Source organism: Mugil cephalus, chromosome 16 (assembly GCF_022458985.1).
Source record: "Mugil cephalus isolate CIBA_MC_2020 chromosome 16, CIBA_Mcephalus_1.1, whole genome shotgun sequence".
Classification (NCBI taxonomy): Eukaryota; Metazoa; Chordata; class Actinopteri; order Mugiliformes; family Mugilidae; genus Mugil; species Mugil cephalus.
The window spans coordinates 12310084-12336777 of record NC_061785.1 but is presented as its reverse complement, the minus strand read 5'-3'; the positions used below and the strand labels follow the sequence as shown (position 1 = coordinate 12336777).

The following is a 26694-nucleotide window of genomic DNA, read 5'->3' as shown; positions in this document are numbered from 1 at the left end:
TCTGTCTGCCTTTTTCTGCTTTCAGCCGGAAGCTTGAGGAAAGGTGCTGCAGACCAAGAGTGAGTCAGTATCCTTTCTGTCCACCTCAGAGTGAAACCGAGCCTTTTCGCTGAGGTCACTTCTCACATGAAAGTGTTGTAATCAGCGGGGAATTTCTTAGTGACTGACCGACTGACTCTGTGTGCTCGACCCCGTCAAGAGGCAGTCATGTGGAAACTTTACGTGACTCGACGAGGTGGCTTCGTCTCGAAGAAAATGTCTCTGGAGCCGTCAGTCACATGAATGAAGGTGCGAGGACGAAGGTATAGAAGACTGCTGGTCGATTCGGAGGTCCTTCAGAGTTGAAATAATCAAATAAGGCTTGTTTATAACCCTCTATCTTACAGAAAGAGGATTGTTTCAGTAGTACTTCTGTTATTTATTGACTTGTGCTTCCTAAAATCAGACCTTGAATGTTCACTAGTAGAAGTCTCTTTTTCCAGTGCTGTTTCTGTTCCTGTTTGTTTTCCCACCATTTTATTGCCTTTTGATTAATCACAGTGGTTTAATTACTACTACTACATGCTATTTTGTAGCTGTATTTTCGAAGTGGTTATACATCCATTAGCAAATGAAAACCATCTCCCTCACATGAATAAAAACAGGCAGAGCGATGACTTCTCTGAGTAATTAACTTGATGACTTGCTATTTTGGATTTAGAGATAAAAATGTTGGCAAGCTGACACCATATTTGCAAAAGCACGTTGACATGATGACGTTAACGTTTGGTTCACAGAGCGATTACACCACGGCCGCAAAGTGTCTTTTCTATTCTATTCAGTCTCTGTCCTGATTCTTTTCTGTATCTTTTGTTAGGACAAAGCACAAGTAATAAATTAAATGCATCATTAAATGACAATTTTAAACAAATATAGCTCTTTTTTAACACATTCAGAAGTGAGTTTCACACTTCAAGGACATGCTGCCTTGGACAAAAAAAAAAGTTGTGTGAGACGGTCTGACCACGCTTTCTTATTTGGCTACGAGCTACATGTGAAGACTGAATCCATTCTCTCCATATCTGTTCACAAACAACCAGCATAGCTTAATGACTTTGTGGGGCAAGAAGCTAAATTAGATGCCGCCTGTTGATTAACGAGCTGTACTCAATAAGTGCTAGTTGGGATTTTGAACCATGCTAGCAGTTTCATCCTGTTTCCAGTCTTTACGCTAAACTAAGCTAGCTGCACCATGGATTTGGCTCCATACTGTATTGACTTTAGAACAGTTACTGTTTCATAACAATAACAACGTCATGTTACTGTAAGTCGCCATCAAACAAAACATCATTATCCACTTATCTAAGTTCTTCAGACTAAAACTAATCAATGAAATGAGTGATTTTCTTGTTATTTCTGATCTGTGGCAGCTTTAACTGAGCCTGTATGGTGATTACTGTCTATTAATTTGTTCTATTCTGTTCTATTGTGTTCCTGTTACTGATCGCCATCAATATCCATTCTTCTCTGTTCCATTTGAGCAAGTACAGCCCCAATACTCAAATGATTTCCCGTCCCACCCGATTTATCCAAGACACAATGGGAGGCAACTGAAGAGCACTTGGGGCAGCCACGTATCCAGGAATGCATTTCACGTATGCTCATCCTGCGTCTACCAAGCATGAAACTTCTGAGTTTGCACACTTTATATTGATAAATTCCCTATAATTCTACAAACACTGTTGTTTTCAAACTTCACAAACCTTCCAGATTTCTGCTAAATCGCACAACTGCTGTGAAATGTGTTGGTAAAGTAATCTGGAATCGGTACAGGAGGTCATACCCGTCCTTCTTGTAGAACTCCAGCATCATGTTGTCGGTGGCGACGCTGAGCGGCCGTCGGCTCTGGTCGTTCTGCCTGCGGTCCATCTGATCCATGTCCGGAGAGGGCATGGAGCTGTAGTTGGCGTTGTGGTTGGTGTGGACGGGGCTGCCGTAGTTCCCTGTGACGTTGAACTCGATTTCTGTGACAAAAGAACAGAATTCCACATTTATTTTTTATCATTTATTTAGTAACCCTGCATCCCTTTGTGTTACCACTTCTTACCTCCTGGGAAGAACCAGTCGGCGTGCTGGATGATGGGCTCGATGATGCCGACGATCTGCAGGGACACGGTCGTCATCATCTCGGTGATGTTGCTGCGGCAGACCGAGAGGGGACAGGGGCTATTTTACGATGGGACGCACTGGATCATAAGAATTTTACGCTCAGAGGGTGATTAACACATTTCCATGATAGCACAGAAGCATTAAAACGAGAAAATTAAAAGAGTTTCCGAAACGTGTCCCATCAGAATACTAATTAAAAGTTTGGGAGGGATAAAGTTTGAAAGATTTACTATGAGATACAAAGAAAGTGTCCTTCACCCTTTCTAAACCGCTAAGTCAGCAGCATCATGACTATACTGCATTATAGGAGGTGTCTCCTGGAGCTTTTTGCTATTAGCAGCTCATGTTTTGTACCTACAAGAAAATGAGGAAAACAAAGTCAGCTGTGATGAGAGTCTCTTTTCTGTCTGTTTGCTTCATTCACTGAATCACTACACGAAGAACTGATGTCTAGACTGAACAACACTACCACTATTTTAACCTGAACTCAAGCTTGTTTCTCCTACAGTCGGATCTTGCTGGATACTAGAATCAAATCCTCTCATAGTACATGTTTCACACAGAACGTATTGTCCTAAGCTGCCTTATACTACATAAAGGCTTCTACTGGGACCATCTGAAGGCTTGTTAATAAATCTGTCGGCTCTGATGTCAGATGTTCCATGACACACAACTGTCTCCCGTTGATCGCCTTTATTAAGTCTTCTGCAAATGATATCAGGGCGCTACAAAGCGATGTCATTAAACAGCACCCACGTCTGCATCGTCCTGTTCTGACTCGGTATCTTGGCTCCACGTGGAGCTGGCTACGTATCACAGAGCCCAACTTAAACATTTACATGGACTCCTGGTAAAAGTGTTTAGATGTTTACCGACAAAGTGACCCTGCTGCTGTGGAGCATCAACATCTGTGACGGAAATAGAATAGAAGAAGACGACCATGACGACCAACATTGCTGTCCACATGGTTTAATATATTTTTAAACTGGTTGTTTTTCTACCTCCATGTTTCTGTCCCTGCTGGAAACCCGTCACCTGATGTTTACCTCATGTGGAGCTAAAATGCTCAGAGAGAATGAATTTATTCCAACCAGAGAGAAACCTGCAGTTATCAAAGGTTTACACCAGCCCTCTACATCGGATCGTTTCTGACTGAGGTGGTTACATGAGGTAGTTGTATTCAGTTAATTAGAGGGAAACTAGCGTCCATGGAGCTATGGCATTTTTTCTTTTTCCTGGAAATATTCAGACTGATATAAAAAGCTACATCAACATTTTTATAATAAGAGAAACTGATCATGGGCGCCATAACATATTATAAGATATATAAAAAATGGCGAGCTTAATATTTCACATACAAGTATATGAAGTATTTCCACAATCCAGTAATGAAAAGACCGTTGTTCTGAGACCAGCGTCTGCAAAGTGGATCTGAGTGAAGCTGACAACTGATTTCTTACCCTTCATTGTGAGTCCACAGTAGATTGGGTCCGAGGACAATAGCAATGTTACCAGGCGTCATCTTGTTCACATCCTGGTATTCAGTCAGCTTGGAGAGGAATTTGATCAAATACCTGTTAATACAAATACAAGGAAACTAGGTCAGCGAGTTAAAACCTATAAATTACAATATACTGGACAAGTGTGGAGGAATAATAGCAAACAAGAAGTCACATAGAAGATAAACACTAATAGAGGGAGACTGACGTTTCATATATTATAAAGAACACTATTTAAATGTCATTACACATACATACTTCACTAGAAAGGGGCCTCATTTATATCAGAAACGTCTCTCTACACCTCTCTAAACGTTACAACATTATAAGGTCCTTAAAGGAGGCTTTACCACCGGACTGCTGCATTAGACGTTCCTAATAAACTGACACGGATACATGTAAAGTGAGAAATGTGGGAAATGGCAGAACAATACTTGTCTGTGTTCGTTCATCCAGGTCAAGATTCCCACCCTGATTTATTAAAGTCTGTTTCAAACAATAGACTGTACGTGGAGTCGGAGCCGTGGTTAGAACAAGAAGAGTCTGTTCCTGAATGCACGACATCCATGAGCCACACTGAGGCTTATTATTACATGCAGCTATTATAACTATAGTCTCTTAGATACAGAAATGAGCTAGTGGGTTTCTGCAGCTGAACCTCAGCTGAACCACAGCTGAATGAACATCAGACAGCTCATTCCAGCGAGCAGCAATCATCTGGACAGGTCTGACAAGTCTCCTCAGAGGAGGACCGTCTAAAAATACGTCCTATTTGTGCGATTTGATGAGGACGCTGAGAAGCGGCGCAGTTTCCTGCTCTCATCATTTCTCTTCTATCCCCTTCCTCTCCTCCTTTTTTCGTCTTTCTGCTTTTGATCATGAGACGAGCGCTACAGTAGATAACCCACGGCTCGCCTTTAGTCCAGCAGCAGAAGGATCATCAAATGTTTTGTCTGGCAGGAGTGGATTAAGCAGACTACAGGAGATTTATTTATTTATTTACTTACTTATTTAAAAATCCTGCATTATGAGAATGTTTTGTGGCGGAAAGTTAGTCTGGAGTCTGTTTATTGAGAACTGAATATGCTCCAGCACAGACATGCAAGGTGGCAAGATGCTGTTTTCAAAATAATGGCAAAAGCACCCAAATATATGACTTGTACCTGTGGTTTCAGTTGCTAGTCCAGGCTAAAATGTCTTTGGAACCTGACACTGCGTGATGTTTGACACCGCAAAACAAGGCTTGTCATCTGCAGAAATCTCTGCACGCATATCAGAGTAATATTAGCTAGTAGCCAACTGTTCCCTGATTACGTGTAGTTATTTTTAGTTTTTCCTGAAATGTGTGGCTTGGTTTTTCAGGAGTCATGTCTCTTCACTGAGACTCTTTTATTTATTGTAAAAACAACGTACTGATCCATGTCCATCAGCGTCTGTTACATGGCACCGTCCTCATACGTGCTTTTACTTTGAAAACGACAACTTCCGCTCGCACACTAAATAAAAACAGGCGTTTTTTTTGTTGTTTGTTTCTGTCTTCTAACAATTTTACTTTTTGTTTTTAGAAACAGAAAATGAAAATAGACTTTTTCTTTTTCCATTCTCGGCCACAATAAAGAAAAATGCCTTGAATTTCAATTTTGAATTTTGAATTTTAAAATGAAAACCAAATAACCGCTCATTTTTTGTTTTTTTGTCAATGACCAAAACACATGTGAACCTACAGGGATGGAGGGCTGATCCAGGCATTTTTAAAATGATCCGATTTCAATTTTGAAGAGAGCGTTACAGAGCTCATGGCGTTGGACGACCAAAACATGTCTGGAGTAGAGAATATTTGTGTAAGCCAAGGTACAAACTACCCTCTCCACCCTACACTCAACTTACTGACCTATTTATTGGACTGAATCAAGTCACGTGGTGTAAGCGTGTTCTAGGAGAATAAGAAAAGCCTTTATTTAAGATCGGATCAGGACTCTATATTAAATGATCAGGATCAACTGGACATCCCTGCCAACATGTTAGCCAATGATGGCGTCTTTAACGGCGAAGTGAAGGTGTGAATGAAGAAGACAAAGGGGAAAGGAAACTCATTCAAAAGATGTTTGAATATATTATTAAAACAGTATATAAGAGATTCAGAACGGGGACTCATCTGCTGACAACATTTTCTCTAACCACTTGGCCTGGATAATGTTTTAAGCCGTCGTTCAGTGCTAAATTAAACCTCTCTGTAGACAGAGCCAGCCGGTCTCTGTTGCACTTCCATATAATGAGGCAAACCATCACAGTTACGACGCTCCGCTCGTGTTCAAAATGGAGCCCTCCAACATAAAGGACCAAATCAGCCAGATGAGAATTGACAGGATTACTTCAGCTGAATTAACCCACAAAGAAGACGAGCACGACGACAGAAACATGGAAGCGGCGACTCACTTAAAGTTGTTGTTGTTGGCTGGGGGTAGTTTCTCACAGGCGTTGAGCAGAGCCTGCAGCCTCTTGTCTTGGTCTTGAATGCTGCAGGATGACAGCGCGGATTAGTTTGAGAGAGAGAAGCAGACGGTGAATGCACGTCTTAACCTTGAGGAAGGCGAAATCGTTCTGATACACACTTGGAAGCCTGAATCCAGTCGTTGTAGAGTTCAAAGGTCATTAATGGCTCAGGCAGCTCCCGCAGGTAGGACTTCAGGGCACCTGGGGGAGAGATAAAACCCTGAATCGACATGTATAGATGATGCAACGCTGCATGACGACCAGCAGGTGATATATCTATGTGCCCTATGGGTGGAAAAGAGACAGATGGGGGAAAAGAGTAGAGACTTCCTGAAAAGAAAGAAAGAAACAAGGCTGCATGATGATAAACACTAGAAGCAACCAGCTGTGGCCTGATTTAACAAGTCGATATAGAATCGAATCGTCCTCTCGCAGAAGGGGAAGGGCGCAGGTATAGCGAGCAAGTGTAATTTCCTGCAGCTTATTGCACTGCAGCAGACGCTATATAGAACATTCATATGTCTCATTTACCAGTAATCATTCTCCCACTGCTTACACAGTCACTAAAACATGAACCGTGTCAAACAGTGAGCGGTTTGACCCAGATTCATATCTGCTCAGGATGAACTACAGCGGCTGAAAGACGTTTCTATTCTATTTCTGTATCCACCATCACTGTTGGTCAACTCATCTTAGAATTTAAAATAAATCATTTACAGGACAATCAATTCTTTTTTTTATGTGCACGATCAGATAATAAGCGAAACTGACCGGTATAAGTCACCGCCTGAGTTTCAGGTGAGAAACTGCTATAGATTCTTCTATCTAAACTCCATGGAGTTGGATGAAACACCTTAAAAAAAAACAACAAGTCTAGTTACTCTTGTTTCAGCTGTCGTAGGGGATGACTATGTTTCTCCTCTTGTTGTTCGTCCTCTCTGTGCCCCCTCAGGTCCAAATCACCTGTGATTCAGCTTCTTTTTTGGATAAATAATCAACCTAACATATCCCCCCTCTCTGGCTTTCTACAAACTTTTGCGTCACCCTTGAAAAAAAAATCACTTTGCCAGCGTTAAAATAAATATATTCAAGTTAAAAATATTTTCCGTAGCTCATGAGAAGCCAGTTATATTCACAGGTTCTCATCTGACATCCACATAATGCAGCAGTCTGCTCCAGAAGAGAGAACACCGTCATAAAAAAGATCAATAACAGCATCATAAAAGCTTGAAAGCTTTTCCTTCTTTTGTAGTCTCTGGCCGTTCAGGTTTGAAAGCGAATCAGTCACGGCAACAAAAAGACGCCAAGAAAACACATCTTGTTCTTTTGCTGCAGCCTCCGCAGAAGATGAGTCTGTCTGACACTAATCCCTCTTATATTTGGAATTTATCACTTTTTACTTGGGTGTGGGAGTGTTTTTATTGAATCTGTAAAAAAAATAATTAAATTATTATATTATGCTAGGACTTCAGCTAAATGTTGTGCCATTGGCACAACATTTAGCTATGATGAAAAAACAAAAACATAGAGAAAATAGGTAAAGGCCATTGGTTGTCATGACAACAGATTAAATGAACACAGAAGGCGACGTGGAGGTCCAGGTGGTCTGCACCGACGTTGATTGCTCACCTGCGATGGCGTGAGGGTCTGCAGAGTATTCCTGAACGTCTAACACGCCGCAGTCCAGAGACGCTTTCAGCTTCTTCAGTTTGGAGGCCGAGGGAGCGATTCTGAACAAACCCTGAGACACAAAACACGGAGGTCACGTCACTCCTGCAGCACCGACACTGAAGAGGCATTTAACTATTAAAATAAAATAACTCATTATGCAGAATGTGGATTTTCAGAATGTCCACATTTTTATCGCTGGGTTAAAATAACGGCCGCGTTAATGTGTAAGCATCGCTTCAGTGATGCAGCAGCTAAGGTTTACATTAATAGATGAATAAAAACCAGATAATTAACAATTAGTCCCCTCATTATTGGGAAAGCTAGTTGAAACAAATACATTTAATCTTCGTAAATATTCCCTTTCTGAGATAAACTGAGATTATTGCTTCATTTTAAGGATGTGAAATGTCAGAATAATAGAGATAAAGGCTAATTTCAGCTTTTATTTCCTTTATCACATTTTAAGTGGGTCAAAAGTTTAAATGCACTTTATTAGTATTTGGCAGCATTTGCCTATAAGATGTCATAATATATAATATAATACACATATATACAACATATAATATTAAAGCAGGATGGGAAGTTGAGAGTAATTTCACAATAAAATATGAAAATTTTATTCTCTCCTTGTTTATAATTTCTGAAATTTTGCTAATTTTATACAGATTTGTGACAATGTCAAGTCAACAAATATCTGTAAATGTGTCTTTTCTTTGTTGTATGGCTCTGTTGTGGTCTCCTCCACCAACGCCTAAGACAAAATATACAGCACATTCACATAGTTCATAGTTGTACATACTACCTAGTTTTAATCTTAATTAAATACACATTTTATGCTGAACATACAACCCTAAAAGTTTCAGGTTTTGTCCTGGACCTCATTAGATTTCCCTTCTGTAATTAAGACATATCTCCGCCACCTCTGCAACCAGCACACGTGTTTCCTTTGTGTGTGTGTCTTTACCTCCTCCTGCATGCCACACTCCAGCAGCATGGTGACACAGGCCTCGATGGGAAAGGCAATATCCCTCCCGCTGAGCGCTAAGTGCTCCTCTAATGGTTTCCCGTAGCATGGTTTCTCCACCCAGGTCTCTGTGAACCACACGCAGTGTCACACACTCGCAGACGCACAAAAAACTACCAAAGCAGCTCGGAAAATAACTTATACATCGGGCTTTGTGGAGTAATACAACCACAACAGGGTTATAAACAAGTGATGAATGGTACAACTTACATTTTTCATTTACTATATATAAACAAATACTGAAAATTTACCCATTCTTTTCGTGGTTTGAGCTGCGGCTGAGCCTAAGTGAGGTGCGACTCGAAAGAGTCACAAACAAACTGCAGGATGTTGGTCTCAAACTCACCCTGATGAGCTTTGATCTGGGGCAGAATGCTCTGAAGCAGCTCTAATGACTTCCTGTGGTACTCTGCCTGGACTTCTATCAGCTGGACACGAGGAGGGAAAGAGACAGAGACCTGAGACAGTCTGCAGAGTATGTTTTTAAGTATGTTTTTAAGTTTAACTTAAACCTCTGCAGGGATTCAAGATCACTTTATTGATCCCAGCAGGGAAATTATTTTGTCCAAGAGTCACAAGATAAGAAAAGAACAAGACATAGACATAAGAATAAAATAAAATAGAATAAGTATGAGGGAGAAGTAAAGATTACAAAACAATCTACAGTCCAATTAACATGAAATGTTGCACTTACTGTCTGGAAGTAGCTTGCATAGTCAATTTCTTTGGCCACAAAACTGTACATATCTGCTGATAACTGGTCCTGGGGGAGGAAAGAACAACATGTTAAAGTGTGAAAAAAAATGTCTGAATAAATCTTTATTTGCAGCTTTTTATTAGGTAATTGACAACATTAATAATAAAGCCAATAAGCCTTTTATTGAGTTCAATTAATGTAGCTGAACAACTGATAAGATGCTACCTTCAGTGGAACCAGTTAGCTCTTTGTTATGACACAGGAAGTCGTGTCTACAAACTGCATGGTGGTCAAATGGTAACATTGGCAGTAGGATGTGAGAAGACCATCAAGGCTAACAGTTAGCAAGCTAACGACCAGCTAACTCACTGGTTGTTTACCCACTGTGAATACCACAGGAGGGTGGGAAAACCATAGTGTTATTGACATCAGTGAGTCTCCTGCTTTGACAAGTCAAAGGTGATGTTTGGAAACGTAAAAACACTCACTCACAAACACAAAGTGGACTCTCAGACATCCACTAACGCCCTGAAGACCCAATAGTGTTGCTAAAAAGTGATCCATGTTTCCTTTGATGTTGCTTATGTTTCCCACCACATTTTGCTGTTTTCTACTTAATGGGTGTTCACAGAACAACCGACAAGCAGTAATGAATTTTGGGGGAAAAACCTTTGCTGATGTGATCTCAGCTTTGAGGTGATGGGCAATAGGAGTGAATGATACAGAGAAAGTTCCCCAAACATTTACGTGAAGGAAACATCGCCCTAGAGTTTGGTTCCTACCACCACATTCACCATGTTGATAGCCACATCGGAGCATCAGGTGAACCAGGATGGATCTTTGCTCGTATTATCTTTTCATATAGAAAAACTATCTCCATCCAGACACAAGTACTATTTTCATGTTCTGTCTGTTTCACTCGGAAACATGTTTCAAGTGAGAAATATACAAGACAGTTACCTTTGTAGTCAGAGTCCACTAGCAACCAACTGTTAGCAACAAAGAGAATAACTTTATATGTGGACAGGGCTTAGGTCTACATTCAGTCTCTGTTTGCTCTGTATTTGGTCTCCTCCACTGACTGTTAAAGACAATATCTGCCTTTTCAACTGTTAAGTGCTTGTGGTTGCACAAAGACACAGTCCTACATGTCCTCTAAGTGCCGTGGAGTTGAATTAGTTTACGCTAAAATAGCTCAGATTGGTTGGCGAACAATCTAATTGCGTGGAGAGGTATTTTTTTCCTCTGGATTAGCTGTTACCAGACTGACACTCTCACAAGAACTGAGCAATGTCTCGACTAGCTGAATGCTGTAAGTGAAAGGAAAAGTGTCCACTGACTCGCCAGATCTCCATGCGGTTGGCTGCCTCCTCCATCTCTTCCCTGAGGTGGTCGGCCTTGGCTCCTGTTGGCTGCAGGTTGGTGGACATTCCTGAAGACTTGGTAGACTGGTAGTACCTGCGAGCACAAAACTGTTGCTTTATTATATTTCGAATGAGGTTGAGGATTTTTATTATAGGGCAGCGTGTTAAGGCTAAACGAGGAAATTTTTATTTGCCTTGAGCTGCTTCAGACTTTTCCCGAGAGAGAAAATCATCGACAGCGAAAATGCAACAATTTCTTTTATGGATTATGTCTTGGGCTGACAAAATATTAACACTTATCTATCTATATATCCTCAATTATTCCTCTTAAGCTCTTTTCTTTTTAATTCTCGCTGTCAGGGTCTCCTGTTCTCCCCGGGTCTGTCTCTGTCAGACTTTCTGAGTGGAGATAATAAGAAGCGCTGCCAGAGGGGCTCAGCAGACAGCAGGATGATGGGTGAAACTGCTTCAGATTTGGGTCATTAAAAAAACTGACTGGCTGGACTGCAGCAGGGAAAATAATATTTCTGGATGTCATGGCTCATGACAGCGCTGACGTGACAGTGACTCTGCAGAAAGAAACTGTGGTGATTTTGTGTTTCAGTGATCAGGAGCTGGTCTCTGATTGGACCAAGTGGTACTCACTTGACTCTAAATTAATTTTCACACCTCTAGTCTAGTTTGGTTTAGTTTAGAGAATAAAAACACAGTAAAGAGTCAGAAGGTTCTGCAGTTTTTGAGCCAGACGGACCACAGCACATTAATCTGTAATTAGATATACTTTTCCTTTCATTTATTTGGATTAGCTTTGGCTAAGGCCATTGCTATTGTTCCTGGAGTCCACACCCAACACAATTATATTTACACTGCAGCACTCAATTACTCCTTAATTATTTCTACAAATAAATTCACCAGAGAAAACTATTATTTATGCATATTCACCCAATCACCCTTCTAATAATTATGAAGAGTACTAGACAGAGTACGCCTGTAAAAAAAAAACATTTAGGAAAGAAACGTGCCAAAGAGATAGCTAAATGAAACCAACTCTGAATTTAGCATCATCGTCAATTCAAAACTAACTACTGGCCGCATTCAAACCTGATAGTATACTTTATGTTTTCCTCTAATAAGCAAATATTTACAAACTACAAGGCTACATTAAGATGATTACAATGGCCCCTGAGAGCATGTTAGCATGTTGAGGTTAGCAGTTAGTTCTCAACACTTTTTTTTTTTTTTTTCAAAATGTTACTTTCATGTCACATCAGAGTAAATGTAACTGTGAGATTCAGACATTTAAACAAATTTTGGACGACATGCTGAAACAAAAACTCCTCCAATAGCAGTAACTGGAGTTTATTTCTTCTCACAAACATATTTGCAGACAATAAAATGATAAACAGCACCTTCAAACCTTAAATCAGCTGTAACCTAAACCCCACGCTTTCTGTTTAGACTTGAGTGTACGAGCATGATGTACATTACACTCTACAGAGCACTGGCATATTCATCATCCTCACTATTTAAACAAAAAGAAATTTTCACACATGGGCAGCAGTCTGCAGAGTGGGGAGTGTGTGATTCATGGTGTTCAGTGGATTCAGTGAGAAGATTCGGGACGCACCCATTCACAATGGCTGGAGTTTCTCAGGTCACAGCCACAGACACTGAAGTCAGACAGTGACAGACTCACCGTGTGCGTGCAGAGTCCATATCCAGGACCAGTTTCGATAAGTGTTTCCTTTGTTTCTGGATATTTGGTATTTCCACCTGAGAGGACAGAGCGAAGAGTTTTTACTGTTGGTTGTAGGTGTGAGAAACAGACAGAGTATTGTCAAGAGGCTTTGCACCTGTTGTGGCAGCTCTGCACAAGTTGCTTCACATGAAGGTTAGTTTACAGAATAACCAACATGAATGAATCATGTACTCAGAAGAACTTAAACTGATGTTATGATTACTTCATCTTATTGTGCATGGATATGCACACAAAGGCAACAGCAATCCTGACACACAGAGACCGAACAATAAAGTTCTTAATGTTCAGTTTTTAGTGAAACCATTTGAATTATGTCACGGTGTGTGATTATTATTAAAGTTGTGGCTGAATTTGTGCTTCTGATTTTCAGGATATTTGAAGAAAGTCTCAACTGTCTTGGGCGAGAGGTGGAGTATACCCTGGACAGATCGCCAGTCTATCACAGCGGCTAACACAGAGACACACAACCACAAGCAAGTCTTTGGACAGTCGAAGGAAGCCAGAGTACTCAGAGAAAACCCACACAGACACAAGGAGAACATGCCAACTCCAGTCAGATTCAAAACTTCCAGATCTGGAAATCTCTGGCAGCTCATCTCTAATGACCACTCGAAGCTGACTCCAAGAATGACTCAATCCACATAGACCGAAAAGAAAAAAAAAAGGGGGGGGACGCCATGACAGCGCCTCAACAGTGAAGCTAGTAGAGCTCCCCCTGGTGGCTGGCTGCAGCTCCACACCTCTCAATGTTAGTGGATGGGGAAACAAAAAAAACAAAAAAACAATACAAACAAACATGTAGACATTAAATATTTTGCTTTTCAAAGATGGTTTCTGTCATTTTAGGTAGTTAATATAATCATGATGGATGTTCAACTGTTTTTTTTTTTTTGGTAAATAAGTTAGAAACGTCAAAATAATTGTCATTTCTGAAAGCTACTAACCAGCTTCAAGAACCAGAGGAATCTCTGCATTTTCTTTTCGGTAACTTTTGTTTTGTCAGATTGTGATTTAAGTTGACTGGCCAACCTAAACAACACTCTAATGAAAAAAAGCTCTGCCTAGTCACGTCAAGGTCATAAGGCTTGGGCTAACAGCGAGCCTGCATGACCTCCATCATTAACGTATGTTGTTGCTTTTAACCCCACTGGAGTGTATGATTGTCACGGTGTCGTTTCTGTACCTCTGCGAGGTCGTACAGCGGCTCGATCACGTCTCTCTCGATGGTGAGCTCGAACATTATGAGCTCCTGAGCGAGTTTGTCCTGCGTCTCTCCGCAGAGCTTCAGCATCTTCCTGCAGTCAGGAAACATCAGAGGTGGGTCATAAACATTTTTTATTATTTATTTATTTTGTTTCCCAATTGGGCGCTGACGTGGAAAGAAATGCTTCCAATGCTAAAGATAATCAATGGTGGTTTAAATTAGCCTGTGTGTTTGTGCACTCACCCTAGTAGAGACTCGTCCCCGAGCACGGCCGCCCCCTCCACCATGCATTGTGCTAGCGTTGTGAGAGGAAGCTTCTTCTGCACAGAAACCGGCAGAAACACAGAAAAACAATCGATGAATCAGCCCTGCGGTCTGACGGGTGAGTCATTGGTCTCTAAAAACTGTAATTAACAAACGATTCACACTCAATCTGTGACACATAAATACAGAGAATAAATAAAGCGTGGGAGGACAAACAGACAACACAGCTAGTGTTACAGTTTGTCAGTATTTGTTTTCACTTTTCAGTATTTTTTTTTTGTTTTAATGTTTGGTTGTTTGTTTTTTATTGATGAAGCTTTATCCATCAAGAAAAAGGTCCTACAATGTCTAAAGGCTGCAACAAGCTCCTGATACGTAACAGAGATCACTGTAATTCCTCTGCACCACCAGTGACCTTACACTTGCACTTGAGAAGGTGTAGAGGAGTCACGGTTGGAAAGGCCTGAGGAAGAAATCAGTCCTCGGCCGTAGAAATGTCTCACATGTCGCCAGAATAAATGAGTGTGACTGGGAAGTCTTCAGTGTGGTAACTGGCTGCTATTTTTGTCTCACTTTTGGTGAGTTTTTTAGTGAGTACAGTGTGTGAGGGCCTTGTAGTGTCTTAGAAGTCTCCCTGTTTGGTTCGTTAAGGAGTGAACACCTCATTCTACTATTAGTTCAGCAGTGAAAGAGTCCACTAAGCATCTTGATGAAAAAGCAACACATTTTTAATTAATTTCCCAAGTTGCACCTCTGTTTCAAAACCAAAACAAAGATGGCTGCTATTCTCCACATGTAAGAAGAACCTTGGTGTATTTCCAGAAACATCCCTGTTTCACTGCAATCTAGCATTATTATTACTATATTACTTCTTAATGAAGTTCAAGTATTGAAATGCCTTCACATACTTTAGTACTTTAGACCACAGGTCTTCAACAGGGGTACTACAGGGGGGTGGCAAAATCTTTGGTTGATTATGTTTTTTTATGATGTATAATATATTTATAAATAGCACTATAGGCAGAGTTTAATATGGAAAGTATGGGGTCCCTACTCAACCTCTCTGAAAAATGTTGATGCTTTAGACGTTAAAATGTTAGCTATGCTGTCTAACGTCTTCCTTATCTACGGAGTAGTAGTAGCCTGCGAATATTTTTCTATAACAGCGCCATGAAGTTTTTAAAGGGTAAACTCAGCTACTGCGCTGTGGTTTTCTGGAGGTTTTGTTCTGCATCTACAGATGTTCCCTCTAAAAGTGTAAAGTTTTATTAAATGCTGCGCTCCCTCTTCATGTCCTCGGACCCAGTCACATATAAACTGATTCTTACATCCCTCTAATGCGGCGCGAACATTTCTTCTAACAAACCCTGTAGCCGCTGAGTTATACTCAGTCTAAAATATATATAAAACACGCTGAACCCAAACTTTGCCCCAGAACTGAGAGATTGAAAGGCATGTTCCTCAAATGTCCCAAGGCAACCACACAGTGGATTTACATGATGCGTCATAAATCAATCTGGGGGCTAAGAGCAACGAAACTAAAAGTCTTTTCAAGTTGGGAATTGGCCCAGAGAGTAGAGTAAGCAAGTAATGGAGCGAGTTTGGTCGGTTTCCAGCAGAGACACTGTTCGTGTAGCTTTAACCCCTTTCCGCCCGTCAGCCTATTTCCAGTTTCAATATAAAAACCACAGAGACAGAGTTAATGGTTTAAATTGGAGAAGACTCTTGTATCATTAAATGCACAGGTCGAAACCACATTTATTTACCCGTAGCAGAATATGTTAATATTATAATATAGTACAGCAAATATAAGCTTTTAATTTCACATTTCTAGAAGTTGGCAATCTTCTTACACCTTAGAACTTATTTTAGTTATTAAACAAACAGTTAAGAAGTGCTTAGCAGAACGATATGTGACTAAACAAGTTGTGTCAGCTGCACTTCTCTGGTTTATGGAAGAAGAAAATGTGCTTCTGCATTTTTTGCTGAGTGGATATCGTCGATGAATACACCCTCAGTTCATGTAAGTAGTGCTTTAAATGCAATGCCAGCCACGCTATTTGAACAGAAGTAATAAAACAAAAAGGTTCAGCCATCAACAGTGATGCAAATGTAGTTTAATTTAGTTTGCGGAGAGCCCAATTTATAGCCGTGCGTCACTTCTACGCAGTTATCTGACGTGCAGATAACGGCGTGTTGCGTGCACGCCTCCCCAGAAACGTAACGATTGGTCCGAGACGGACTTCTTCGTTCACGTGTCTCGTCGGCTGCACGAGCACGAACTTCTCTCTTGCTCAGCCTCCTACGCATGATCTACTCCAATGCATTTTCTATGTCCTGAGCTGCAGTGATTTCGATAAAAAGTAACTGCTGATCCACATTTATTTACCTAAACCTCAGCTTGAGTAAAGTGAAACTTAACACAGCTGACTAGTGGCTGACTCACTGTCGACTGGTTGCAAGATTACAAACCAAGCTTAAGTCTGTGCTTCTGTGGGATTAAAATGAAACTCATTAAAGTGTGTCCGCAGATCAGGTCGCTATAGTCATATGATATCTGCCCTCGAGCAACACAACAACAAAACTGATCCCGGCTACTTGTTTTGCCGTGCGGTTTCTCACCGAGGGTGACCTGACAGACTTCTTGTCCACGTCCACACCCTGCTGGCCCTGCAGACAGGCGGTCAGCTTCTTGTGTGTGCTGTGGGAAACCTGCTTGACCAGCTCCAGACGTTTCTCCACCTGAAGCAAACGCACGGAAACAAAGAAGAGGTCAGGCCCCAGTGAGACCCACACACGAGGATCTCTTCAACTGACACTGTATCGAACGCTCAGATTATATCAGTCACAGACATGCACATGCAGGCCCTCCACACCTCCGCAGGCCTCTGTCGGAGATGTTTGCTTTTGAAAAACGCTGCCACATGAACGGAGTCGTCCTCAGCTGGTGAAACGCACACAAGGCCATCACCAGCTCTGCGTAAATGCCTCTCATTTCATTATGAAGCCAACTCAGTGGAACCGATGTCGCTGCCTCTGAGAGCATCATTAATCAGATCAATTATAAGGCTGCAAACCCAAATCAATCAGAGGGGACGTTCAGCTTTTTTGTCCCGGAAGAAAAAAAAAAGAGGTTCAATTTCAGCACTGTTAATGTTGCCTGAAGGCATTTCAGAAAGCCATTTGAAAAAGTAATTTTATGCACACCAAAGACTTTGCACCAGTAATGATTTTTCCTGTGAGAAGCAGCAAACATCAGGCAGACAGTGAACTAAAGACACACACACACAGACACACACTCGATGAGGACGCATTAGTACCTGCAGCAGGTCTTCACTTAATACTTCTGTTTTTTCAGCCCTGGAAGAAAAAGAAGACAGAGAAGAGGCCGTTAGTTTGACCAGGGAAATGATAGAATTACATAATTTGTTATCGTGGGAACTTGGCTCCACACACACACACACACACACACACACACACACACACACAAACACACACAGCTCTCTATCAGTGTAATGACATCATTTAGCTGAACTCCAGTGCGGTTGCCCAGAGCTAATTATACAAGAGGAATGTTTTTATTTCAACGGTATAACACCTCAAGCCGATGTGCTATAATTATAAACAGCTCAAGTTGGAAATGTGACAAAAAAACAGAACTTGAATGATACTTGGTGATTTCTGGAGCTTTCTCAAATAAAAACTAATGTCACAGACTTTTTTCCCAATGAGCAATTAAAGCAACGTGACATTCTGTGACTTGACCCTCGGCCTGACCTGTAGTTTGGGAAATCAGGAAGTGAGGCTTTAGAAAAAGTTCAGCTTTTGCTAATGTCGGGAATCAGAGTAACTCCCCCCTCCCCCTCAACAAAGTCACGCTGCATAGGTTCACCATGAAGACGCAGGACGTCTTTTGAGCATGCAGTTCCTTTGAGGTTGTTCTGGAGAAAAGTCTGGACAGTATTTGTAGTGTACGAGTGTTGGAAATTGGTCCACTCTCCTGTTGATGCTGAAGAGGATTTAAAATTTGAAAATGATCACTTCAAGTTTCAACTGGTGCAGTTTTTTTTTTTTTTTTAAAGTGCAATTAGTTAAAACAATTAGTTTTGTAAATGGTGGTCTTCATCTGTTGGTACTCCAAGCACTTTACAGTTACAATAACCGGCTACTCATTCATTCACACAAACACACACATTCACGCACGAGCAGCAATCACTGGGAGCAACTCATTGTCACGAGTGCCATTCACTGGACATTGTCTACTCAATATGCAATTAATTGAGATTAAACACTGTAATTGATTGAGTAAATATTCTAAAACATCGCAGGACAACTGCAGCAGGACAGTATCCATGGGATGGAGCGAACAGAAACTCTTGTGTGCGTTCATAATAGATAAGAAGCTTCAAATGCAAAAACCACATCGACGACCGAGAAACTGAAAAGTTTAAGCGACGCCGATCTGCTGCGACTCTGCCCTCGGCGATCGATGGACGATGGACATGGTGGATGTTACACCATGTGAGGCAGGCAAGGAACAAAAGGTTAATAAAAAAAAATAAAAATGTACAACATTTAATCTGGAGAAAAAATGTTGCCTGGAGTGTCGGTGGCCTTTAGAGAACATTGCAGCAATTTATCGATCTGACGTGATGCAGAACCGTTGAGCTACAAAAGCCCATGCAGCATTCGTCTGCTGGACACAATATCTCCCATTTAAATTCCATAAACCTTCATATAAGCTGTGTAACTAAGTTCCTTTCAAAAAGTGACCTTTAGAAGCGCCTTATACAACAGTATGTATTATCAGGATGAGATGAGAGGTGCTTACTGTGGTATTAATAACACACAAAGGCCTAGATCAACATGTCCATGTCCTCTAGAGCGACACGTTGAAGCTCAATCATTTCTTTTTTCTTTTCTTTTTTTAAACTCACCTGTGATTGGAGGAATCCGATCACAGGTAAATAGCTGGTCATCAACAGACCCTAGTCACACATTTCTCCAGTGGGCAACACCCACAGACGTTCCTATTTAAACTCCCCACCGGTCTCTTCGGACTGAAGGAGCTATTTTGATGGAACACCTTCATCAGATCAGCGAGAATCTTAAATATTCACATATGCAACAGCTGTTTCCCGCAAGTCTACGTTACCTGGCCTCCCGAACAGCACGGACAACACATTCCCTCTGACTGCACCCTCCCACAAACACATTTTTACCCCCATTTAGTCCAGCGAAAGCCCCAGCGAAGGCAGCCCGCCGAGGGCCCGAGTGGACTCACAAAGCCGTGCTGTTCCTGCGCAAGGCCCTAGTCCTGTTGATCTGCAGCTTTCTCTTCCACATCCCCCCTGCCAATGGGAGGGAGAGCACCTGGCTTCACGCAGGAGTCCAGCTACACTAACCAGCCAGAGGAGGGGGAGGGGGAGAGGAGTGAGGGGGCGAGGAAAGTGAGAGGGTGAATGAGGGAGGGAGGGAGAGAGGGAGGGGACGGACAGCCTGAAGAATGAGACCTGACTATCTGGTCCTTTCACTTTTTCTCTCATCGCCTTTATTGTTATTTCGTTTTTGACGTGTTGCGGTCCGTGCACGTGTTGGTGTTTCAGGTTTGGTTTTGGACTCTAAATGAGAGATTTACGAGAAGAGATTTACAGCTGCCAATGGTTTTGAATCTCTCTACTAAACACACAGAGAACATGACAGATGTATTTTTAGATTTTATGACACAAGGTATGTCGTCTGAACTTATCTCTCAGTGTTTGCCTTGCCTGCGTATAGAGGAGACACACCAGACATCCAAAGATTTCATGCTGTACACGCCCCAAGCTGTCGTAATGACCCATACCTATGAGATGTAGGTTACTTCCTGTTTCATTAAAGCTAAATACAGCTTTTTCTTTCCTTAGTTATTGCTTACTTTTCTTAGTTTTATTTTTTAAATCTCGTAAGAAATTTATTAACTTTCTCGCAGAATTTTTTTTTTTTTTTTTGCTTCCATTTTTAAAGGAAGAAAACTCGAAATACCAACTGACCAACCGCGCACGCGCACGCGCACACACACACACACACACACTGCGATACGAGACAAAAGATTCAGACCTTCCTCGCACCCTTTGGTTCTCGGTCTCGGCTGGATGATTATTGATCTGGCTGAAATGAAACAGCTGGACGCAGGAGGACAAAAGGAAAGCTCCTCTGTTTCTGTCTCCTCAGCTGGTGTCTGTTCTGCTGCGAGGCCTCAGCATGCAGCTCCCTCATTTGCTCTCTTGTTCTTTTCCACTCCAGCTCTCGGCTAATGCAGCTGTTTCGGTGCTCATTTAAGGGAACGCACCAGGAAAAAAAAAAGAATAAGAAAAAATCTATTTTTATGGGGGGATAAAATACCTCCTCTGATCCAGGCTTGACAATATGGGTGTGTACCACCGCCACTTGTGTACCTGTTAAATCTAAGGCTGCTGCTTAGCTCAGCAAAGATCATTGTTTGCCTGGTTTGGTTCAGGAGGCGCTTGCGTTTCAATTATTCAATGAGTTTTCACTGAACTGTGATCATATCACCAGGATTTTGTCTGTGTTCGTCAAAATCAAACGTTTCGAGTCATCCACATGTGTAAAATGTCAGGAGTGTTATAGGACCGCGCGGCTTTGAACGTCACTGTTCCTGTTAGCCCAGCCATCGTGGCTTCGTCTCTGCATATTGACTTAACCCCGATTCCGTTTCTGACACACTGTGCGTAAATCCAGAGTTTTCCTCACAGCTTAAGTTCAGTAAATCATTGCCAGCCCAGCTGCTCTGCCTGGATTCATTTCCTCTGTGACAACAACCAACTGTAAGCGTGTTTTATCGTCTCCGTTAATTAACCCGCGCCATAACGACCCGCGTGCAAACATCGACGAGCGAGCTGGCAATTAGTCGAGTGGAAGGTCCGGTGTTGCCCAGACACACCGATTCATGCACACAAGCAATCCAAATACACCCATAATGCAAAGCAGCATTTCACAATTTCTTTCCTCTGCGACAGCTGTTTTGTTTGAACACACACACACGCACATGCACACACACACACACACACAGCTCGTCTCCTTTCAGCCGGGGTGCAATAAAAAGACGAAGCCTAACACAAGAAAAACAAACTGCTGTTGGCTGTCACAGTGAATTTCTCCACCAAGGAGATAAGAATTCGCCCGAACGCTCGCCAGCATTGTCCTGACCGGACAACACGGTGTATTTATGTGCGAACACAGACTCCGACGACGTCGGCACGGACAGAAGATTATTCACATATCCTGAGCTTGCAGTGTCATGTTCTTAATTACCAGCAGAAGGCAGGATTCGATAACACTTTGACCACACACCTCCCCGAGGTAACTGGATGCATTACTAACTGTATATTAAAAACACAGCCGCAGAACAGTGCTCACTAGCTCTCTCTCTACTGGACAGTGTGGACTGAATAACACTTTCTCTGCAGATGTTTCTTCTTTAAATCGTTCATATCTGGTTTACATGAGGTAAAAATAATAATAAAACCGACTAAAGCTCTCGACAGCATCTTCTGTGCAAGTAATTCCTCCAGCTAAAGGTTTTGTTTCTCCTAAGCCTGAAAACTTTCCTGGGAAAACATGTGTGCTGCTAACATCCCCTCGTGTTTCGACTCTGATTATAAGCAAGGAGAAAAGAAGGTCAGCTGTTCATGCGGCGCTGACGTCTCCACTCGGGGGGATTCGGTCGTCGTAACACAACACGAAGAGGGGTCACAGCTGAGGAAGGGAGAGGCTGTAAAACACATGGTTCGTATTTTGGAAATGCTCGGGATGATGAAATAGCTTCGCCTCAGAAGAGAGAGAGGGAGAGAGAGAGAAAAGGAGGACGTCTAGTTTTGTATTCTGTTTATCATCTTTCTCGCCTCAGTCGTGCCTCGCTCTGATTTGCTGCTCTCCTCTCTCGCTGCAGCTTTTTGTTAATTGAAGGGCGCTCCAGCATCACCCCGAATCAAAGGCTCAGCAGCAGCAGCAGCACAGTCTGTGCTTTACTGCAGCATCAGCTTCTGTCGTCACAACCGGGATTCCCACTGGCACAGAGAAGAAGAAGAAGAAGGATGAGGAGGATAAGGAGGAGGCTGTGAGATGTGATGAACAATTCTGGACTAGAAGGAGAAAGCACATGTGTGGAAAAAGGGGGTTTCAAAAAACAATCTCTTGAGAGATTAAAAAGAAAAAAGGGGGAGGGGAGGATGAAGACACAGATCGAACACTAAACAATCCCTGCTCTCCACTTAAAAAGCTGAAGCTGAGTTTCTTAGAGGAAGAATGTTGTTAGATTAATGGAAAGCATTATGACTGGACAGTTTGTCTCTATTGGACGTTCCAGGGGCTGGAAATTAAAACAGGATGAGGCGTTTCGCAGTCAGGGTCCCACGGCCTGAGATCTCCTTTAAAACTCCACCTAAAACATACTTACAATCTGTGAACCTTTCCTGGTTCTAGCTGAGTTTTAATTGAAATGTGTTACGTTTTATGACAGTATTTTTGTGTGTTTTCATTGTTTTTGTTAATTCCGTCCAATGTAACAAGTTTCAAAATTGCAGATTTATGTGACACATATAAAAAGTGTTATAGAAATGAAGATTATTACTCTACTCTATTTACGACAAAATACATTAGAGAATATATAAATAGCTCGATATACAACTGGAATCTATGAATGAAAACCTTAACTCTATAGTAAATACACACATTATTACTGATACATATATGTAGTTGTGCAATGACTGTAAAGTGTTGTGCATGGATTATATAGCGCAAAGTGTCCATCTTTGCTCGAAGTAGCTAGTGCAATGTTTTGGATATTTTGTCTGTAGTTGCGTGCAACCAGCTTCACCACCATCATGAGACTCAATGCTGCAGATTAGGATTCACTGCCGCTGCTGTAATCTGTCAAGTTTCTTTCTTTTGGCTGAAGGATGATTTATAGAAGAGAAATACTGTATATCTTGCAGCATGACTAAGCCAGTGGGATATAACGCACTTTGACTCCCATTACGCAATATGTGCCTCACTCTATACACGGTTTATATTTGAAAGTCTTTAGTGCTGAATGTTTTATGCAGTCGACCCTCAGGCGGGAAAATTGAGGGGAAAAAATGGCTCAAGGACAGAAAAGTCCCCGAGGAGAAATGTTCCAGGTGAAGGTGCACATTACCCAGCATGCCTCTCTCAGCTGGCAAGTCTGGGTGGGGGGTGGGTTTGGGTGTTGCCATGGCAGCAGGTGTTTCGGTGACAGAGTGAGCGGACGGATCAAAGGAGGCAGAGAAGAAGGAAGATGAAGGGAGTAAAGTGGAGTCATTACTCCGACGGGAGCTATCGTTTGTCACAACAGCAGCAGAACCAACCGAGATGAGATCTGCATCATGTGTCTTCTCTCGGCTTCAAGGTCATCCACTCAGCGAAAGTGCGGAGTGAGGGTGGAATAAGGAAACCATCGGGAAGTCTTTAAACAAGCTCTTGGTGGACGGAAACGGCACGAACACGCAAATCTATGAATGCAGTGCCAGCGCGTGTGCAGTGTGTGGATGTGCGGGTGAATGATAAAGCTGTCAGAGATCCTCTGTTGCTGCAGAGTGGAAGCAATAAAAACGTATTTGTTCAACCATATTTTATTCATAGATGCTTGTACTTCCAGTTATTTGATCCACGCTGAATATAAAACACAAGCCAGATGTTTCAGATTGAGTCGCCTTTAACATGCTGAAGTGATCCTCTGACTATGTGCTGGTCCTGACTGTGCTCCAACTCTGAATAAATGAGGAACTGTGGTGGAAAACAAGCAAACTGCCAACACATTTTTTGTTTGTTTTGTTTGTTAAAATTGCAGTTTTAATAACACATTAATGTAAAATCCTTTTAACAGCGCTACTTATTTAAACACATGATTACTGAAAATACATTGTGTTACTATGTCATTGGCCCAACTCATAGTTTAGGAAGTCAGGAAGTTATTAAAGCAGCGGTAACATTGTGGAAAGCAAGCAGAATCTGAAGTGCCCACAGATAGCAGTGATACACCTTGAAGAATTATGAAGCAAGTACTAAAAAAACAAAAAAGTGGAAATCGACAAAGGAACAGACGCCTTGGAAACCTTTTTTTTTTTTTTTTTTTAACAACATCAATCCATACAGTTATCCATATTTATTTATAGTTATCACAGGATCAAGCAACTAGATAAACTGCAATGGAGACAGAAAATACTCTGGACAGTATTTGTCATTGTTTTGGTTTGTTTCAATAATAATAATGATAATAATAATAATAATAATAATCAAATACATTTCCGTAAAGTAGCATATTGGTCCACTTCCAGTGTTTGGATTTTTGGCCGATTTAAAACAAACAGACAAAAACAAAAGATTAATCACAAGCAATTTTATATTTTAATCTTTCCACGGTCTTAATTTAAAGTTTTGGCAAATGTGCTCATTAGCCGTCTATACTTCCTTGCATCAGTTGGAAGGTGATTAGATTAGCTTAGCTTAGCTTAGCTTAGTGTAATGACTAGAAGCAAAGGGAAACAGCTCGTTTAGGCCCATAAAGTTTAAAGCAATTGCAAATCTTCTTTCGTCTTCAATTAACTTGTGAGCTTATTTAGCATTTGTTTAACGTTTACGGTGTCTTACATCAGAAAGGAGGCAATTAGATTATCTTAGCATACAACTAGAAGCAAACAGCTAGCCTGGCTCCTCCAAAAAATGTGTGTGACTAATAAACAGGGTTTTCAAATGGAACTCATGAGCTTGTGGATACAGCGTGGGAAGTCCTGCACACGAAATGTTTGCTGTTCAGGAAGTAACATCAGCTGTAAGTCATGAAAACATCACTCAGTGTTGGCAGCTAACAGCTAACTCTCAAGCTAGCTCCGGCACTTGAGAATACTCAGCCTTGTATCACACTGATTCTGACCACAGTTGCATAGTAATCAGCAGCCACACAATGTGTGATAATGACACACAACTGAAGGATAAACCTGCTCCAAATAGCCCATCCCATCAAAATGCTGCTCGCAGCCAAAAGTTTCGAGCGCTCAGGTCCAGCTCTCCAGAGACTCTGCTGTTTTTTTTTTCCTCAAGAAGCAGTAAATCCCTCCAGCTTTTCTCAGCCCTACACAATGAAATGGCCTGACTCATTCCAGATTCACCCGGAGTGCCTCAGTCCCGTTGGCCCTCGCCACTGACAAGGCAACAAAACAGAGTCTAAAGCCTGAAAAATAAAGATCAACCGAAGGAGGTTGTGCACTTCTTTAAAGTCTCTACAGAGAATCACTTTTGCACCACCTGGGAATGAATGATTTTAACTTTAAATAGGACAGGACATTTCTTATGAGAGGGAGGAAAAAAGCCTAATAAATAGCACATGGATAATATTTATTAATGCACCTGTTTATTAAAGATTGCACCTGTTTAGGAAATGTACTTATTTACCATTTCATCATTTAATTATGCATGAATTTGGTCTTTTCCCAAGTGTAATACATATATATTATGTATTTTACCTATTTGTCATATAATGTATGTGCAATATATGTTTTAATGGCAATCTTAACTTTATTTTTGTATGTTTTCTCTTATATTATCAGTTGAACATAAAGTAAAAATAAATGTTGCAGGAAATATTAAACATGTTCATTTCTATGTATTCTACTGAGCAAATAACAAATTAGGACAAAATAACAATGGGAGCATGACATAAAAGAAATTTTATGTAAACCTCTGCATTGTTATCTCTCTTTGAATTTCCTGTATTGATAAATTATGGATTCTCATAGAAATAACTATCTTTTATCAATGATTAAGTCAATTCTAGCATTATTATTATTTTTTTTGTTGTTGTTGGACAATTTAAATCGTCTCTAACATCAAATATTACATTTTAGATGCTTTTACTAGGGCAAGCAATGCCTGCAAGATATTTCACTCTTTGGTTGCAACAGCCTCAGACTAAAAAATGAATAGGTCGCCTCCATGTTAGGAAACTCAAAAAAACATAAAAAGCCCACTATGTAGTCACGACTGTGAGATGGACTAAAGTAGGACTATGAGAACTGTGATGAGTCGAGTCCTCCCCTCCACCCTTCCTACCTGATGGTTAAATATGTCTTTATATCTGTTATATGTATATATATATATGTGTATATATATATATATATATATATATATATATATATATATATATATATATATATATTTTTATTTTTATTATTATTTTTTTTAAGGGAACAGTTCAGGCAGTTGTACAGCGCAGACTGAAATTTTAATGCTGTGACGGTATCAATATTTCAGTACAGCTAAAAATATATTCATGTCAACGCATTGTAAAAGAATGGAAAGCATGAGGGCTCTGAAAAATATTAAATTACTTTTTAAATTATTGGATTTTTATACAAAGTAGCAGAAAATTATAAGAAAAAACAAATGCTTGTCACGAATTCCTAGAAAGCTGGAATAATTTAATGATGAAATTATTTTTACCTTTGACTACGTTTTCTGTTGATCGTCAAAACGTGTAAGCATTTTAGCTCTA

General features: G+C 41.0%; 1 protein-coding gene across 5 annotated transcripts in view; it reads right to left on the bottom strand.

Annotated features, from left to right (window-relative positions):
* LOC125022645 (rho GTPase-activating protein 44-like) overlaps positions 1-26694 on the bottom strand; it is a 72264-nt gene that overhangs the window by 14937 nt on the left and 30633 nt on the right. For all 5 annotated transcript variants that reach the window (XM_047609474.1, XM_047609476.1, XM_047609477.1 and 2 more), the window contains exons 2-16: positions 17444-17483; positions 16746-16865; positions 14103-14179; positions 13839-13950; positions 12593-12669; positions 10873-10990; positions 9530-9598; positions 9182-9263; positions 8776-8903; positions 7770-7881; positions 6260-6341; positions 6084-6164; positions 3609-3722; positions 2087-2178; positions 1823-2003 (exon numbers count right to left, since the gene is read on the bottom strand). In XM_047609474.1, the coding sequence (XP_047465430.1) occupies positions 1823-2003; positions 2087-2178; positions 3609-3722; positions 6084-6164; positions 6260-6341; positions 7770-7881; positions 8776-8903; positions 9182-9263; positions 9530-9598; positions 10873-10990; positions 12593-12669; positions 13839-13950; positions 14103-14179; positions 16746-16865; positions 17444-17483 (1485 nt within the window). The remainder of the gene's footprint in view (positions 1-1822; positions 2004-2086; positions 2179-3608; positions 3723-6083; positions 6165-6259; positions 6342-7769; positions 7882-8775; positions 8904-9181; positions 9264-9529; positions 9599-10872; positions 10991-12592; positions 12670-13838; positions 13951-14102; positions 14180-16745; positions 16866-17443; positions 17484-26694) is intronic.